This window comes from Typopeltis vanoorti, chromosome 13, assembly GCF_054136105.1.
Source record: "Typopeltis vanoorti isolate ZY-2024b chromosome 13, IOZ_Tvanoo_1.0, whole genome shotgun sequence".
NCBI classification, from domain to species: domain Eukaryota; kingdom Metazoa; phylum Arthropoda; class Arachnida; order Uropygi; family Thelyphonidae; genus Typopeltis; species Typopeltis vanoorti.
Window position 1 is genome coordinate 90,221,153 of NC_143561.1, and position 18,700 is coordinate 90,239,852.

Consider the following 18,700-nt stretch of genomic DNA (forward strand, 5'->3'; position numbering starts at 1 on the left):
GCAGAATAGTTACGTCTTTAACTGAAACTCCCTCACACTATAATCAGATCTAACTTTTTAACCTTTAATTCCTTCTGTCACATTCTGCTTAAAGAATTATCTTGCAATAGCTCAATAAATTGTTTCATTCTTCTCATGCAATTTCATAGCTACCCAATCAGTGTTCAGATAATTAAAGTCACCCATTATGATTACTCTTTTTGCACCCATTGTATTTATTTGTTTGATGCATTTCTTCATCACTAGCTACTGATTCACCAGGTCTGTAACAACATCCCACTCTGCATTTAATCTTGTTAGACTCCACCTCACACCAGATGGCTTCAAACTCACTACCACATGAAAAATTGTTACTAGTATTGAAGTCATAGGTCTCAACTTTAATTGGATTCAAGACATTTGATATCCTGTCTATCCTTTCTAAAAATACTGTACTGTTTGCCCTCAATACCAGTTAGTACGCCTGCTTCTGATAGCCAAGTGTCTCACTAATGGCTACAACACGAGGTCCTATACCCTTTGGTATTAATTTGGTCTAGCTACTCGCTGATAAAGCCTCAAAAAAGGCTGAAACCGGTCTGGGTAGTGGCCTCCCACCATAATGTAATAATAGCATACATTTCCTAGGAAATGTGTTTTTACATTATGGAAAATGCCTAAGAATAGCGATCTGAACTTTCCCCACCTTTGCAACGAGTTGCCCGAGATTGTACTACGTACAGGACTACTTGCATTAGCTCACGCTAGTAATTCGCCGATACTTTATAGTTTACTATATTCAGCATCAAACTCTCTGATTCCAATCTTTGAGTTTCTTATTCGGTTTTAAAACAATGTGAGATTTAATATTCCTTTAATTTGAATAATGTTTATATCGCCGAAATGAAGCCTATTGGCTCTTTATATTTAAGTAAAATTATTATTTTTGCAAGAAGCTTAATACTTATATAATTTGAGTTAAAACTACACATCCATCTTCACTATCAAATTTCAGAATTATATGTATATCTGTACTGTTATGGCTAAATGAACTATTTTTTAAATATTCTTTTCATTGACTTGAGTTAGTCCCAGAAGTTACTAAGAATGATTTGAGAATAGTGTTGTATGGAGATTCCATTATTAGAGATTCTGGTAGATAAGCTTATACTTTGGCTACTCATAACTATTATTTTTCAGGAAATAACAGTGTATACTAAAATATTAATTATAACTTCAATACTTTCATATATTTAGGCAACTAACATTGGAGAAATGAGGCTGCAATGTTGTGCTTAGTCTTAAATTTAGCCCTTAATGGGCTGGAATTCCACCATTACAGCCACTCAGGACTTGACCGTGCTTTGGATGCCTTCCACAGGATGTATTGGAAGGACACTCTATTACACCATAGCAAATACAAATATGAGAGGCTATTCTTTGAATCTGCCTCAGCCTTGAAAAACTTTCCAAATCTTGACAAATTTGGGTGCAGGAGACTGCCCAAACTTGGAAAGAACTTATCCTCAAATCTTCAGCCCAAAGACCAAGATCACCGAATCTATCCCACTAGGGAGTATCATTTAGGTCTCAAGGTCTCAATCCTGTCGACTGCGCCATTTTGTCGTGACGTGTTCTCTTGACGTTCGAATCCGCCATCTTGCTAAAAGTCACTTTCATAAAATAAAGGGAAACTAATTGCAAATTAATCACTGATCTAAGGGTAGAGAAATTTCTATTATACTGCGCCACTCTATCCTTAGATAAGTCTATATGAATTAGTAGGATTAATTCAAAATTAGTTAGCAGTCTTTTCATTCATTTAGGCCGATGTTATTTATTTTCTTTCCTTCTGGGATTCCCGCTAGATCCGAATTTTTGTGAACGGTGCAGTAAAAAGAAATTCAGGCAAACACAATATTTAAATTAACAAACAAAACATTTAATATATGGTTATATAACAATTACATAAATTCCACTTCTAAATATGACAAACCAGTCAAGTTAGCATATCAAGTCAAGTCATTCATATTAATCCAAACTTTCACATACAAATTCACAGTTTCAGAATCACAAAGTTCCTATACCCAACTTATTACAATAGAAATTCTTAATTAATCAGTTTCCTTGTATCTCTCAACTACACTCTACGATTGACTCATAACAGGCACTAACCACGGCAGATATCATTTCAATGTCTATATTTTCAACTGTCAGCCTCGATGGTATACTACAGTTAATGTTAGAAACAGCGCAACGGAACTAATACTTAAATCTTCATACACTGAAATAAACTAATATGACTGTCCTTACCAGAAATAATCTTCAGTACTTCCAATATTTTGTGAGCACACTTTCAAATTGTATTTATCACACTTGCGAAACACTAAATAACTAAAACATTACTAATCGCGCTTCAAAAACTCTAGATAACAACTATAAGGTACATTAATTATTCTTATTTATCATTCATCAACTAGTTTAACTCCGTACAATTCCCTTTCATGGTAGTACAGAAATAAGTCGTAATTGTAGACTGACTGGATTTATTCAGTATTCTTCTTTGAATGTCCAGTTCTCTAATTATCCGATTACGGCAATAATTTCTTTTTATTACTACGGCTGGTTTTGCTTTCAGCCAACTATAAGATTCACTTATATAAAAAAATATCTACTCAACTCCTATCCTTAGGAATCTTTTAATTACTTCTACTTCTTTAGTTTACTTCCTTGCTACCTTATAGTTCCAAAGTTCCGTTCCGACTCCCCTTACTACTCGTATCTATTTTTTCTTCTCCTCTACAAACGCTCCCCTCACACACGCTCGTTTATTTCCACGCGTCTCTATGACAACCGATAGACGTAAACATTCTCGCGAATGTTACATTAGGTTATATAACTACATTCAGTTATTACATAACGTTAACTTTCATGAAAAGAATAAATAGAATATTTGCATTTCAATAAATGCGTAGTTAAATTACAAATATAAGTTCTTACAATATTGACAAAGCAATAAACAAAACAGCTTAATAATATCTAATACAGAATCAATTTACCATTAAAACATTTCTTTGATTAAGCAATTAAATATTTGACATAATTAAGGTAGTTATATGATATTAATTTATAATATATGTTATTTATCAAATAATATTTACAAATATAGTTCTTGTGACGGAAAGTCATGTTGGATTCTGAATCAAACAATTAAATCTTCATACACTGAAATAAACTAATATGACTGTCCTTACCAGAAATAATCTTCAGTACTTCCAATATTTTGTGAGCACACTTTCAAATTGTATTTATCACACTTGCGAAACACTAAATAACTAAAACATTACTAATCGCGCTTCAAAAACTCTAGATAACAACTATAAGGTACATTAATTATTCTTATTTATCATTCATCAACTAGTTTAACTCCGTACAATTCCCTTTCATGGTAGTACAGAAATAAGTCGTAATTGTAGACTGACTGGATTTATTCAGTATTCTTCTTTGAATGTCCAGTTCTCTAATTATCCGATTACGGCAATAATTTCTTTTTATTACTACGGCTGGTTTTGCTTTCAGCCAACTATAAGATTCACTTATATAAAAAAATATCTACTCAACTCCTATCCTTAGGAATCTTTTAATTACTTCTACTTTAGTTTACTTCCTTGCTACCTTATAGTTCCAAAGTTCCGTTCCGACTCCCCTTACTACTCGTATCTATTTTTTCTTCTCCTCTACAAACGCTCCCCTCACACACGCTCGTTTATTTCCACGCGTCTCTATGACAACCGATAGACGTAAACATTCTCGCGAATGTTACATTAGGTTATATAACTACATTCAGTTATTACATAACGTTAACTTTCATGAAAAGAATAAATAGAATATTTGCATTTCAATAAATGCGTAGTTAAATTACAAATATAAGTTCTTACAATATTGACAAAGCAATAAACAAAACAGCTTAATAATATCTAATACAGAATCAATTTACCATTAAAACATTTCTTTGATTAAGCAATTAAATATTTGACATAATTAAGGTAGTTATATGATATTAATTTATAATATATGTTATTTATCAAATAATATTTACAAATATAGTTCTTGTGACGGAAAGTCATGTTGGATTCTGAATCAAACAACATTTATTCTATTTTCTACATAATTAGAATCCAACAGTTGCCTTTCTTCAGCTTCATTTGCATGTTAGTGCCTGCGTGCAAATATCATTGTTTTTTTTGTTTTTTTTTTTGTGATCCCTGATGATGACAATGTAATGTTGTGAAATATAGGAAAGTATTCAAGTTATTATAATTAATATTTTAAGTATACATTATTTCCTGAAAAATACTAGTTATCCATTATTAGAGGCATGGTAAATGAGAGATTCCATAAGGTGTATTTTCCAGGAAGGAGAATTAGCAGGATAATTAATGTCTTTGATAAGAGAAGCAGATTAGCAAGCAAGCTGGTGGTTGGAATAAATGACTTGGTTGGAAATAAAGAGCATGTAAAAATGGATATCAGGAGGTTGTTGAGGAGAGTGAAAGATAATAGTGTGGTTGAAAGGGGTCATAGGTATTTTGCCTAGGTATGGTAATGGTGAGTTGAGACAGAGAGCATGGATCATGAATAGTATGTTGGCAAAGCTGAGGAGAAGGGAATGGAGTTTGTGAATGTGTGGGAAGCATTTGAGAGAAGGACGGAAATGTTCAAAAGGGTTGCATTTGAATGGATTTGGTGCGAATTAGAGACTGTTGCTGCAAGCAGAAGAAACGAGTGATGTTAGCAAGAGAGAGGTGAGGGGTGAAGCAAAATATCAGGAAAGAGGTGAGATTGAAGTAATTGTAAATGAGAATAGTAGCACTCTGAGTTGATAATGGCAAAATGAGAATACAAGATTAACAGGGAAATGGGGGGGGGGAGTCATAATGGACAGGGAGATATAGTAATAAGGAAAGAGGATGGTGGAAGTTGTAGTAGTTTGTTTGTGTGTGAGGATTGTCAGTATTAAATGGAAGGCTTGCGATGTAGGGAGTATAGTTGAGTCTGAAGAGATAGATAGGATAAGTAGTCATAAAGGCAATTGGGAATGGTTAGGTGTGGGACAATCACAACCTATAAGTGGTATGAGCAGGACTGGTTATGGCCCTAAATGTGAATTGCTGCATTTATTTACAAATGCCAGGAGATCATAAGGGGGAAATGGTTTCATTGATTGAGTTTATATGCATATTAAATGAAACATGGATAAAGATGGTGTCCTGACAGGAATCAAATGGAAGGGTATGATCTTTTCTGTAAGGATAGCAAGGACAAAAAAGGAGGGAGGGAGGGAGGGGGTGCTATTGATGATAGCAGGTGAATTATGTCCATGCAAAGTGGAGTGCGAGATGTAAATAGTAGCGATGGTTTTGAGTCAGTATGGTGTGAGGTGGAGGTTGATAGGAAGCGATATTTAATCAGATGTTGATATAGGCGAGGGATTGTGGAGGGTGGTGACAAAGAAATGTATAAGCAACTTCGGTTAGTGAACAAGGGAAGGGTGATTATTATGGATGATTTTAATTATGGCAGTATAGATTGGAGTGAAGAGAGAGAGCATTTGGGAATAAGGAAAATGAATTTGAGTTCTTGAGAGACAAGTAGAAGGAAGTGTGAAGCCCACTCACAATCGCATCCTGTGATGAAATGATCAGATCTATGATTTTCTATCCTCGTATGCCCTTTTTTACCTACTGCCTAACACAGTTGTCTCTCAAGAACTCTCATTCATTTTCCTTATTCCCAGATGCTCTCTCTCCCTCTCTCTCTGCTCATTCCAGTCTATACTGCTATAATTAAAATCACCTATATTAATCATCCTTCCCCTGTCCACTAAGGTTGGGCTAGCCATATGAAGAGTAATGTGAGGAAAAGGTATATATATGAAATTACAAGGACTGGTGATTAGGAAAGGCTTATGAGACAGCTTGGAGCTATAGCATGGAATGAGGTGTTAAGTGGGAGGGAGATGAATACTGCATGAAAACTGACCAAAAGTTTTTTAACAACATCGATGTGTGAACTTTATTCAAATGGATGAATAAAGTGATTAAGCATGAAATTGTACATAAACACAAGATGAATAATGATAGCAATCAATTACGTAAGGAATATAAATAGCAGGCCAGGAAGGTGACTAAATAAGCAAATCAGGCCAAGAAAAACCTTGTTTTTCAGATATGTGGCAAATAGAAGGAAGAATGATTATGGTAAGATGATGACAATGGATGAAAATGGTAGAATTGTAACTGCTGCAGAAAATATTATTGAGGTATTCAATGAACAGTTTATGAGGGTGTTTCATCCTCATCAGGTGAAATCATGACAAATTCAAGTGTAGAGGACATAGGACAGGATGACTTAATTGTGAGTAGAAGGTATATGAGGAAATTGATGTCATATCACCACGTGTCTTAAGGGAACATTCTAGGGAGTTGGCAGTAGCATTGGCATACCTGTTTAATGAGTCTTACAACAGCACAGGTTCAGGAGTGGAAAGAAGATAAAATTGTTCTGCTACATAAAGGTGGTGATAAGGCTCTGTGGTCATCAGCATGGATTTGTTCAAGGGAGATAATGTTTTACTTATGTACTATAACCAGGTGACAAATGTCTTTTACAAGGGGGGGGAGAACGCATATACAGTGGGATACTTATGTTTTGCAAAAGCTTTCGGTAGACTGCCACACAACAGGCTGTTAAATAAATTGAAATAGATAGGATTGGATAATAGACTTTTGAGTTGGATTAGTGACTGGCTGTCAGATAGGTATCGGAATGCATATGGGGAATATTCCGAAAGAGGAAAGTCATTTGTAATGTGTGCCACAGGGGTCTATATTGAGGCCATTATTGTTAATTTGTATATTAATGATATTGGGATGGGTTTAACTGATGCTATGCAACTGTTTGCAGATAATGCAAAATTGGGGAGAGAGCAATGCAGAGTTAAGTAGATGTTGTGGCCTTACAGGACTTGAATAGATTGTATGAATGAGTGACAGTATATGGAACTGTCAGATCAATGTTGCAGAATGTAAAGTTTTGAAATTTTGGTAAGCAACGATGGGATGCAAAATATACTCTTGGTGAGGAAATTTTAAAGGAGGTAGAGGAATTAAGAGATCTGGGAGTGGTGGTGGACAAGGTATTGAAATTCAGGTGCTACATTGCATGAGTTAGGAAGTTATCACATGAGATAATGGCAATGATGTGGAGGACCTTGACATGCAGAAATAAAGGAGTTATAATTTCATTGTATAAGGACTTGATTAGGCCTCATATTGTGAACAGATTTGGTCACTGAGTTTTTATGGTGACAAGGATATGTAGAAAGGGTCCAGAGAAGATTCACAAACGTGGTAAGTGGTTCTTTGGAATGTGGAGTATGAAAACAGATTTAAAGAATGTTACTTGCAAAGTGTTGTGAATAGGAAGAGAAAAAGGGTAGGAAATATAATTGAAACATAAGTTAATCAGTGGTTGTTATTAAGTTATTCTAACTCCCCCCACTCTCTCCATGCAAAGAATCTTTGCATGGAGAGTGGTTGGTGAGTAGAATGCATTGCCTGAGTATGCTGCGAATGTCGACACATTGAATCATTTTAAGGCAGAGTCGAATGAACTTTGCATGTGTAGTGTGTACCTCCCATGATGAGTAGGCAACTCCATGGAGGTGAGTTGTTAATAATAATAAAGCTTCCCAACTCTTTTCCAACATAGGAGAAAAAAAAAAACAGACAATTTTTGTTCTCTCAATATGTCATAATAAAAATAATTTATATTGGTTTGAAGGATAACTGACCTATCTTTAGCTGGAGGGCAGAATATGTTTTGATAGTTAGTTTTTTTTTCCAGAAGTTGGAACAATCTATGTTGATAGTGAAATTGTAAAACCAGTCTGCATTTATAATATGAGAAGTGGTGCAAAGAATTATTCCATTATTTGTTTTGTTGCTATGTTATATGTGGAGTAATGTTGTTATTTTTATGTGGTATGATTGCAGTAATTTCCATTTCATTGTCATTTTTGTACATAATTTTTTTCCCTTCTTTCTAATGGAGACAAAAACACATTTAAATTCATACTTTCTGAATTTCAGATAAAGAAGTAGCAAAACTGAAAAAAACTGTATCGGAACTTTATCGTTCCCAAAATAATATTGACTTCAATACTGAATACAAAGAACAAATAGAGATGTATAGAACTGAAACAGAAAGGTAAGTAGTACTTGCTTCTGAACCTGGTCCCTTCCAAGCTAAAAAAGATTTTCTGTATTTTCCTCTAAAGTTCTTGTATGAAAATTTTGATATTGAATACTTTAAGAAATAGTTGATAATCACTTACTTAAAAATATATTTTTTAATTCATTGAATTTTTCTTCGGTATACTAAGCATCTTGAGCATGTTTGATTTAAAAGGGATGGAACAATAGCAGAAGTGTTAACAGTAGGAGGATTAACAATATAAATGTCATGATTTGTATTAGGCAGCACAGTATAATTGAAGTCATAGGAAGGTTTGGTAAAGAAGGTATAAAAAAAAAAAATTCATAAGGAACATTAAGTAATATTACTTCCACTGCAGGAATAGCTGAACAGTGTTTGAAATGTGTAATGTCCATCTTTGAGCAGTGTAATGCTTCACAACTTTCCTTATTCAGTATTTTCATAAAGAACCTAGTCTTATGTTGGACATCACTCATATTCTAGCATCTCCTATAACCAGATTTATTAAAGTTTAAATCACAGTGTAGACACCAAGAAATGACAGAATCCAGAAATAAAAAAAAAAGCAAAAAAACTTCCAGACGTAATGGAATGCAATTTTTAAAGGTCATGAGTTGATACCACATCTACTTTGCAAACAGGCTGTAGGTTTGTATCTGGATGTTTGTGAATGCTGTTAGGTGAGAGATTATTTGATGCACAGTTTGAGATCATCCCCTTTGGTAGCACTCTGAAGCGGCATAAAAAAGTATTGATGCTCTCGCACTGAACTCAGATTATGTAATGTTTAATCCATGTTGTGTAATAAATGAGAAAGTTTAAAACCATTTGTGAATGGGATTTACAAAAAAGAAAAGGTGGGTTGAAACTGTAAATTTCAACAGTTTACAACAGAGTTGTAAACTGTTGAAATTTTCAATTATGTGTTTATTCAGTTCAACAGTAACACTGGAATGTTGTCAAATTGGGTGCATGGTGCCTGTTGAAGTTTTGCCATTTAATTCTTCCAACTTTTTTTAATGAATATTTTTTCATGTTTGCATATTACAGGTAACCATCTCAGTAGTTATACAACGTGATTTCGATATAACACAGTCTACAAAATTGTTGTAACTCTTTATCTTTTCATATATTTTTTACCTTGTGACTTAAAAATCAAATTTTATCTTCGTTAAATTTGCATCAGTCCGTATCATGTATGTAGTTATAAGTAGCGAATTTATATTAGGGGAAATAGCTTTTAGCATGCATGTACGTTAATTGTTTACCATATAAAGTGTTTATTGTTGAAAATTCTTCTTTTTCTGCCAGGAAAGTGCATTAAAAATCATAAGTGTGTTAATCTCAAACTGAACACTTTATTTTCTGGTGAGTTACATAATTAATATGTAATGCATTTTTTATGTAGAAAATTTATTTTTATAGTAATGGCCACTTGAAGGCTTTTGCAATATGGTTGAAAACGAAATTAGTGAATTAATTGATGGGGAAACAGATTTAAATGAGGAGGTACAATTAATAGATGATTTTGAACCAAATGGTAGGGAAAGTTCTGCCGAAGATTATAATCGTGATGAATCGTTAAAGAATTCAGTTTAAAGAAATTAGCAGAAGGATTGGACTTGGCAAGAAAGTTAGGAAGTTATTTTACGGATAATGATTCCTGAATGGAGCGCTCTGGAAAATTCACGAGACAAGTGAATATTTGTTTAGCTCCATATTATGAACTTAATAAAAAAAATTGTAGCATAGTGGTAAGCAAGGTCTTATTACTGACTTCTTGATAACTAAACCAGCTGAAGTGTGCAATGAGAATTATACAAATGATGTCCAAGAGATTTCAAGTGATGACGACGTCCGGACACTTGTAAATAAAGGACATTTACGAAATGTTAGTTTTGACAGCGATGATGATTAAAATATGCACTTTATTTTATTTTGCCTAAAACATATATGCATTGTGTGCAGTGAAGTTTACGTACAATTTGCAATTTTTATAAGTTTATTCTATGTATTTGTTTCATAGTTTTTCTTAACTTACATGAATTATCTGAATTAAATAAAAATATCTTTTGTTGGACATGTTGTTGTTTATATAATTAAAAAAAAAAAACAATTTCGGAACCTAATCCTACTTTTTCTATGTGATCTGAGTCTCGCATAATGCGATTTATGCAACGCGGCATTTCTATGGAACCTAACATCTGCGTTATACGAGGGTTACCTGCACTTTACAACAGCTACAGAAGCTTTCTGTTGTCACGATTTTCTGTTCTTTTAATATTTTGATGCTACTGTTTTTTATGGGAGAGATTCTTTTCATCATTATACTTTTGTATTCCAAGTGGTATAATTTAGAGATGACTCAAATATGTCATCATAAAAAAAAACAAATTGCTTTGTTTTCTAGAACAAATTGGTTTAAAGATATAACAAGTGAAGGTACAGTAGTAGTGTAAGCAACTTAAAAGTCTTTTGTTTAAAATGGATTGCTTATTTTTCTACTTTTCTTTAAAAAAAAGTCCTTGAATTTTGGTAATTGTTGCTTAATGACTATAAATGTCTGAATACTACACAAATTTAATATCATAAAAGCATGTGTGTGTGTGTGGGGGGGTATTTATTTCTGTATTTCCCTATCTATGTTGAGATAAAAGTTATTGTAAGGAATTAATTATTGCATAAACTGTTGACGCTGTTGTGGAATCTTTTTTTTTTTCTAGCTTTCCTGAAAAAGAATTGGAGAAAGGGATTGGCATTGAGAGTAAACGATATCACAGATCAGCATTGGTCTTGGGTAACTTTTACTTTAGTATGCTGGTCTGGTTGACCAAGTGAATGGTGTACCTGCTCTCGAACTAACAAAATGTGGATTTAAATCACACTTTTGGTTTGAATGTTGAATGTTTTTTTGATGGGACTACAGTTTTAGTCACTTGGGTCAACTAACCTGCTTATTGTTTTGCCTGAAGTAGCTTGAAAATGTTCATGTTTGGTCTCTAGGTTTCTCCCAGATTATCCTTAACTGCCTATGTACTAAAATATGTGACAGGTTTTATAACCTTTTACAGGAGTGCCATTAAAAAGGTGTGTGAGGGGAAGGGGAGGATTATTCACCAGTACAGTTTTGCGCCACAAAAGATGAACATACACACAACACATTTTAAGTGTTTAAAACAGAGTTCTCAAATTTTTTAGTGTTCATGGCATCCCTAGGCCAAAAGAAAACTAATAGAAACCTAAAGGCTTATTAAGCATTTAGGTCCAAAGTACTTAATGAGTATTTGTCCTAACAACTTAGTACCCATTTGAAAAAAATAAAAAAAATATTAATAATAATGAAGAGCCAAAGGCTTCAATTTGGCAACATGAACTTATTTAAGTTAAGGGATATTATATCCTATTGTTTCTTAGCCGAATAAGAAACTCAGAGTTTCATGCCGAATATAGAAACTATATAAAGTTCAGCGACTCCAAGCGTAAGCAAATACCTGGATAGTGCAACACCTGACCCTTGAAGGTAGTGCAAGCTGAGGCAACTCATGTAAAAGGTGGAGCAAGCTCCAATCACTATTCTTGATATTTACCAATAATGTGAACTTAACTCCTAGGAGCTGTATTTTGTTCAACATTATGAGAGAAGGTCACTACCCAGACCGGTTTCGACCTTTTTTGAGGTCTCATCAGTGAGTAGGTAGACCTAGTTAATACCAATTGACAATTGACATTTATGACTTTAGTGGTGAAGCAAGATGCTTTTCATATTCCCTGCTATCCGTTGTGGTTACAGTGAAGGTAAAATTTATGAGCAGATTGCTTGCCTTGAAAGAACATGGGGATTATGCATCACTAAAGGAGGCTAATATAGCTATTGGTCTTCTATATTTGAATATGTCCGTTGGATCGTATGCTGCAGCTTGCTGAACCAAATCGTTGGGATGTGTGGATGTCTTTAGGAAAAACTTGGATGCTAAGGATTGTAGAAAAGAGAAAATATAGGGAATATTTGTGTCTCTGTGGAGTTGATTGTTTCTAACATACCACGGGGCGTTCAGAATCATTCTCAAGCACTTGTTCTGCACTTGCTGTATTTTGATAATGTTAGCATTAGAGGTGTGGCACCAGGCAGGAGAGGCATAGGTGATTATAGGACGAATTGTCATCAGGTATAGTTGCAATTTGATTCTGTTGCTGAGCTTGCTATTTCTATTAATTAGCGGATAGATCTGAGCTATGGCTTTAGATGCCTTTGTGCACGCAGACTTAGTGTGCTGATTGAAAGATAGCTTTTTGTCGAGAATCACACCCAGGTAATTTGCTTCTGTCTGCCAGGGAATTTTAGTATTGAATAGTAACACATCTCCTACAGGAGACATTGACCTTTTTGAGAAAAGAACGGCTGAGCTTTTCTGGGGGTCGACTTCCAATCTCCACTTAGAGAACGAACCCTCCAGCTTTAGAATGTTTTCTTGAAGCTTTCTGGTAATGAAATGGAGTTTGAGAGATCTGGTTAGTATTGCTGTATTGTCTGCATGCAGGGCCAAAATGGAAGTCATAGGATTGTATGGGATGTCTGACATGTATATAGAGAACAGCAATGGAGCCAGTAGAGATCCCTGCGGCACTCCAGCAAAGATGTGGCGCTGGGGGGATGTAGAACCGTTGATTTTTACTTGCATTGATCTATTCTGAAGATATGAATGGATTAAGTGAACCATTTTTAGTGAGGTATTGGCTGAGATAAGTTTGTGCAGGAGTCCAAAATGCCAGATTTTGTCAAATGCTTTGGATAAGTCTAGGAAAACAGTGCCTATGCACTGGTGCCAGTTGTAGCTGGTGGTGATGTATTCCACAATTCTGTGGATTTGCTGGGTAGTACTATGGTGTTGCCTGAAACCAAACTGTTCTTTAGGGAGGATGTTTAGGTCATTTACTGAGGTTTGGAGTCGTGAGAGGATGACCTTTTCTGCAACCTTACCCAGATTTGAGATAAGACTGATTGGACGATAATTTTGTGGTAGGTGTGGGTCTTTGCCTGGCTTATGTATAGGAATTACGTCAGCCAGTTTCCAGGTGTAAGGAAAATAGTGAAATCTTAAAATTGCATTTATTATACTGGTCAGGTGCACTACTGCTTTTCGGGGCAGAAGTTTAATCACCCAATTAGTAATGCCGTCTGGCCCAGGAGCTGTTTTGTTCTTTAATTTTTTAATAATGTCATATAACTCAGCAGGTGATGTTGGTGCAATATGGTCAGTGCTGGAGATAGGAAGTTTGAGTGAGTGTGTGACCTTGCTGTGAATCTTATATATGTGGTCAAAGTCAAGGTTTCCATACGAAGGCCTGCATTGCTCCTCTAAGTTGTGTGCTATAACTTCTGCTTTGTCTACATCTGTGTGAGCAAGGCCCTGGTCAGAGAATATTGGGGGAAGGGATCTGTCTTTGTTTTTGATATTTTTCAGTAGTCCCCAGATGAAGTAATCAGTAGGTGAAATGGAGGATAACTTTTCATCCCATACTTGCTCTCTATAGGCTTTGAGTGCATCTCTTACTGCCCCATTTAATCTGTTTAGATGTATTTTATCTTGTGGTGCACACGTGTTACGGTATCTTTTCTTAGCTCTGTTTTTGTCTCTGATCAAGTTCATGATGTCTTCCGGCAAATGATCTGGCTTGTGGGAAGATTTGTAGGAGGAAGCTACCTTTATAGCAGAATTAATTTGTTGCGTGAGATTTGTAACTGCAGTTTCTACTTCTTCTTTTGTGCGTATGTGAGGAACAGGTCCAATATAATCCTTCAGTGCTGCTGATAGTCTTTCCCATGCAATGTAGGAGTGAGAAGGAGGACATAGGTATTCTTGATTTCCCAGCTGTAGCAGAATTGGAATGTGATCGGATGATAGTTCATCCATAGATATGATGCTGAATTGAAGTTTAATATCCTGAAGGATAGCTATATCCAGGATGTCAGCAGTGCCGAACGTACTGAGATGAGTTGGTTCGGTGGGGCCTGCCACAACAGCGTTGCTTGATCCTAAGTAATTGTAAAGGATGCAACCATTCTTGTTTGTGGTTGTACAATTCCACGCAGGATGCTTGGAATTCAGATCCCCGGCAATAATGGCAGGCTCTCTGGTGCATAAGATGGCATTTAGATCAGAGTGAAGTAGAGATTTTTGGGGAGGGTTGTAAGCTGAGTAGATTTTCAGTTTGCCAATGGAGCTGGTGACTACTTCCACTCCTGTGATCTCAAGGTTAGTAGTTGAAGGAATGCTCACAGAGTGGTGCTTGATGTAGTTTTTTATAAAGATGGCAGTGCTGCCGCCTCTGTAGAGTAGTCTGTCATTTCTGTATAGGTGATAGCCCCTTATTGTAGGATTGTCTGAGGGTTTTAAATGAGTTTCACTGATTAAAATAACATCTGGTTGATACCTAGATGTGAAGTGTCGGAGTTCCAGAATTTTGTTTTTAAGGCCATTTGCGTTCCACGCAACTATCTGAAGAGATGCTGGAATGAGTTTGTTATTATTCATTTATGAGAGCTGTTGAGGATGACCTGTGTTTCACGAAGAAATCTTTTAGTGGAGGTTTCAGTAGGGTTTGATAGGCTAAAATTTTGTAGCATGTTTGCTAGTGAGGCCGTAATAACAGCTGTTAGGTTTTTAGGTGCTGTTGGTTGATTTTGTTCTGGATTTGGTCTAGTTGTACAGGTCACATCAGCATAGCTTCTTGTTTGCTTTCGGGTGTCTCTATTATTGGAGGTCTCCGACTGTGGCCGCTGAGTCTCCGGTTTTGATGTCTGGCCTCTGGTGTTTTTGTGCTGAAGGAGGAGGGCTGATTGATTGCCTCCATCCGTCTGTTCTTTGGGTGCTGAGTACATCCTTTGTAGTTCGCAGGATGAGGGCCACTGCAGTTGGCACATTTGGCTGAGGTAGTCCTCGGCTTTGTGCAGGTATTGGTTGGGTGGCTGTCTCCACATTTTAAACATCTATATTCCGCTCTGCATAGATTCTGGGCATGGCCAAACTTCTGGCACCTGTGGCACTGCCCAGAAGATGATCTTTTACGGAGTGGTTCCAGTGTGATGATGAGACCACAGACTGTTTTTAAGTTGTAAATATCCTTGTATATTTTATGAATCTCAACAAGGACCAATGGCATGGGAGTCTTGTCAGCTTTGTACATTCTGCTCACTTTGACTGGGGGCAGATCCTGAGAATTTAGGTCAGCAGCTATATTTATTTTATATATATTTTATATATATATTTTATATATATTTATTTTTTCGGAGCTGAGCGCAAAGGTATGATACTGGATGCCTCTGTCGTCCAGCTCTTTGGACAACCTTCTATAGTCTGTCACTGTTGCTGGCTGGATCTTTATGCCTTCATCCATGTTTTTGGCCTTAATGAAGCCAATACGCAAATTGGACATTGTGGATCTTAAAGCTGCCCACTTATGCTTTTCTCTAAGGATGATTGGAGGCACCTTTTCTTTGGGAGAAATAGCGGCGTCCGAACCCTGAGAATCCTGTTCCATTTCAGTATTGTCATTGTGCAGTTCATCTGTTGTTCATCGCTTTTTGCATGCGCCCCCTTCTACAAAGTCTGAAGAAGTAGAAGGCACCGATTCTAAATGATCTTCAGCGACAACGTCTGAGACACATTCGGGGGGAAACGTGTCATACAATTTCACTTTTCCCGGCCAATTATCACTCAGCAGCTTTCCCAGTCTGAGGAATTCCCTATATACCTCCTCGAATTTGGTTTCATTCACAAATTTTGCCATTTCAAGACAGAAGGAGAAAGAGTAGAAATTTCTCAGGTGTCCCAAGCAGGTAAAGATAATCCTGTGGACTTTTGAGGGTCCACTAGCAAATCCCGTAGACACTCTTAGGTGTCTACCAGCAATAAAATGTCACTATAAGAAACAAACAAAGGCGATACTAGTGGCTGTAGGCCTAGCATATCGCCCTTGTAATTACAAATGACTTACCTGGATAAAGCACTATGGAAAATAAAGTGACTGATTATGGTAGCAAGCAATTAACTACTATTACTAATGAATAAGCATAAATATAAATCGCTAAAAACATATCAATCCAATTCACAATTCATCATCAATAATACACGACATTAAACACTAACACACGAGCCGCCATCTTTTTTCTCTGACTCCTCTTCCACTATTCATTACCCTAGTTAATACCAAGTTTATAGCAAACAGAACTTACATCACTTCTATGAGAATTGCCAAGAGGCATCCTTTTAAATTATTAATAATGAAGAGCCAAAGGCTTCAATTCGGCGACATGAACTTATTTAAGTTAAGGGATATTATATCCATATTGTTTCTTAGCCTAATAAGAAACTCAAAGAGTTTCATGCCGAATATAGAAACTATATAAAGTTCTTTATATAATTTTGTATAGTTTTTTTGGGGGGGGTAGTGTGTATGTGTGCACAGTTCAGAAACCACTGATTTAAACATTGAATAAAATTCTCTCTCGCTGTGTAAATGACTAGGTTGACAATGTGCATTTTATACTAGTCAGTGATATTAATTTTAAAGAGGTTTTGACTTATTTCACAAAGTAACATCATTTGAAAGTTAGCATATTTTAAATGTAATTTCAAAGGAATCACTGCTTGGCAATGTTTTTTAAGCCTTATTTGATGACTTTAATTTTTGAATAATGTTGGTAATTAATTTTAAAGGAATAAGATCTATTGACTGATGCACTGGGTTGAGGTTCCGAAGGAGTGAAAGGAGGGCAAGATTGTGCCACTTCATAAGAGAGGTGATAGAACTCAAGCATCAAATTATAGGCCTGTGTGTGCGTGTCAGGTGTTGTGGTAAGTTGTTGGAGAAGCTGCTGAGACAACTAGGATCCAGAATTAGGTTGACAACAATAGTAATATCTTTGATGGACAACATGAATTTGCTAAAAGGAGGTCATGTTTTAGTAATTTACTTATTACAATAGGGTGATGGCTTCCTTGGACAGAAGAGAGGGATACACAGTAGTATACTTTGATTTTGCAAAGGCTTTTGATAGATTACTGCATGATAAGCTGATAGTCAAATTAGAGTAGATGGGGTTGGATATTAGATTAGTGCATTGGATCAAGGCTGGCTATCTGATAAGTATCAGCAAGTTGTGTATGGGGGAGCAATATCCCAGAAGAGGAAAGTCATTAGTCGCATGTCTGGGGTGTGTTTTAGGGCCATTGCTATTTAACCTGTATGTTAATGATATTGGGGAAGATTTGGATGTGTATATTCAGTTGTTTGCAGATAATGCAAAGTTGGGACAAACTATGAGAAGTAGAGCAGATGTTCTGGCCTTATAAGAAGACTTGAATAAATTAAGTGAATGGGCACAGAAGTAGGAATGCTAGTTCAATGTTGCAAAATGTAAAGTTTTAAAGTTTGGGAAACAAAGATGGGATGTAGAATTTACAATTGGTAAGGATATATTGTTGGATTTGGAGGAAATAAGAGATTGGGGGTGATGGTGGATAAGAATATAAAATTTAAGAACACATTCCAAAATTGGGAGGACAACACCACAAATTCTGGTAATGATGCAGAGGACATTGACTTGTAGAAGTAAGGAGATTCTTGCTCCATTGTATAAGGCCTTCATTAGACCACATGTGTGCAGATTTGGTTACCTAGTTTTCAAAAGAACAAAGAGATGTCAGATACGGTCCAGAGGCAATTGACTAAGGTTAGTTTCTGATTTCTGCAATGTCGAATATGAGGAAAGGTTGAAAAAATACAATTTACAGAGTCTAGTAGATAGGAGGAAGAGGAGTGATATGATAGAGACCTACAAGTTACTAAGGGGTTGTTATAGGATCAGTGTTGGAGAGGTTTTACAGAAAATGGTGGGAGATCAGGGGAGAATCAGAGATCATCCCTGGAAGCTGTATACGGATGGTGTGAGCAGGGGAGTGAGAACTAGCATGCTGTGTTGTGAATGATTGGAATGCCTTGCCTGAGAGTGTGGTGTCTGTAGCGAATTTGAGTATGTTTAAGGCATGGTATGATGAGCTGTTGTGTATGACAAAATGACCTCCTAAAAGAACAAAGTTGCAAACTTAGGTGTCCTGTGTCTTAAGACATCTAGATGATTTCATGTAGGGAAGAATTACTGGAAAGCTTGAGAGTTGCAGAATTACTGATATTGCCAGAGTGTGGAATCTCACATAGCATTGTATCCAGGCTCTGGGCAGCATCTCAAACCAACAAAATTTGTTCCAGATGTTTGCTAAGAGGTTACTCTTGCTCTACCATAAAGCATGAAGACTGTTTTTAATAACAGCAAAAAACATTTGGCATGCTACAGCAGGTCAACTTGCAAGTTGGCTCCATTCAAGCACAGATAATCATATCTTGACAAACTGTGGCAAGATGTCTGCAGCAAGTAAGCCAG

The 18,700-nt window shown here is 36.1% G+C and overlaps 1 protein-coding gene across 3 annotated transcripts in view; it reads left to right on the top strand.

The window, feature by feature from the left end:
* LOC150100355 (uncharacterized) overlaps positions 1–18,700 on the top strand; it is a 358,520-nt gene that overhangs the window by 86,038 nt on the left and 253,782 nt on the right. For all 3 annotated transcript variants that reach the window (XR_016549227.1, XM_090402349.1, XM_090402350.1), the window contains exon 7: positions 8,133–8,250. Coding sequence is in view for 2 of the 3 variants with exons in the window: in XM_090402349.1 (XP_090258475.1) it covers positions 8,133–8,250 (118 nt within the window). In the remaining variant the exon portion in view is untranslated. The remainder of the gene's footprint in view (positions 1–8,132; positions 8,251–18,700) is intronic.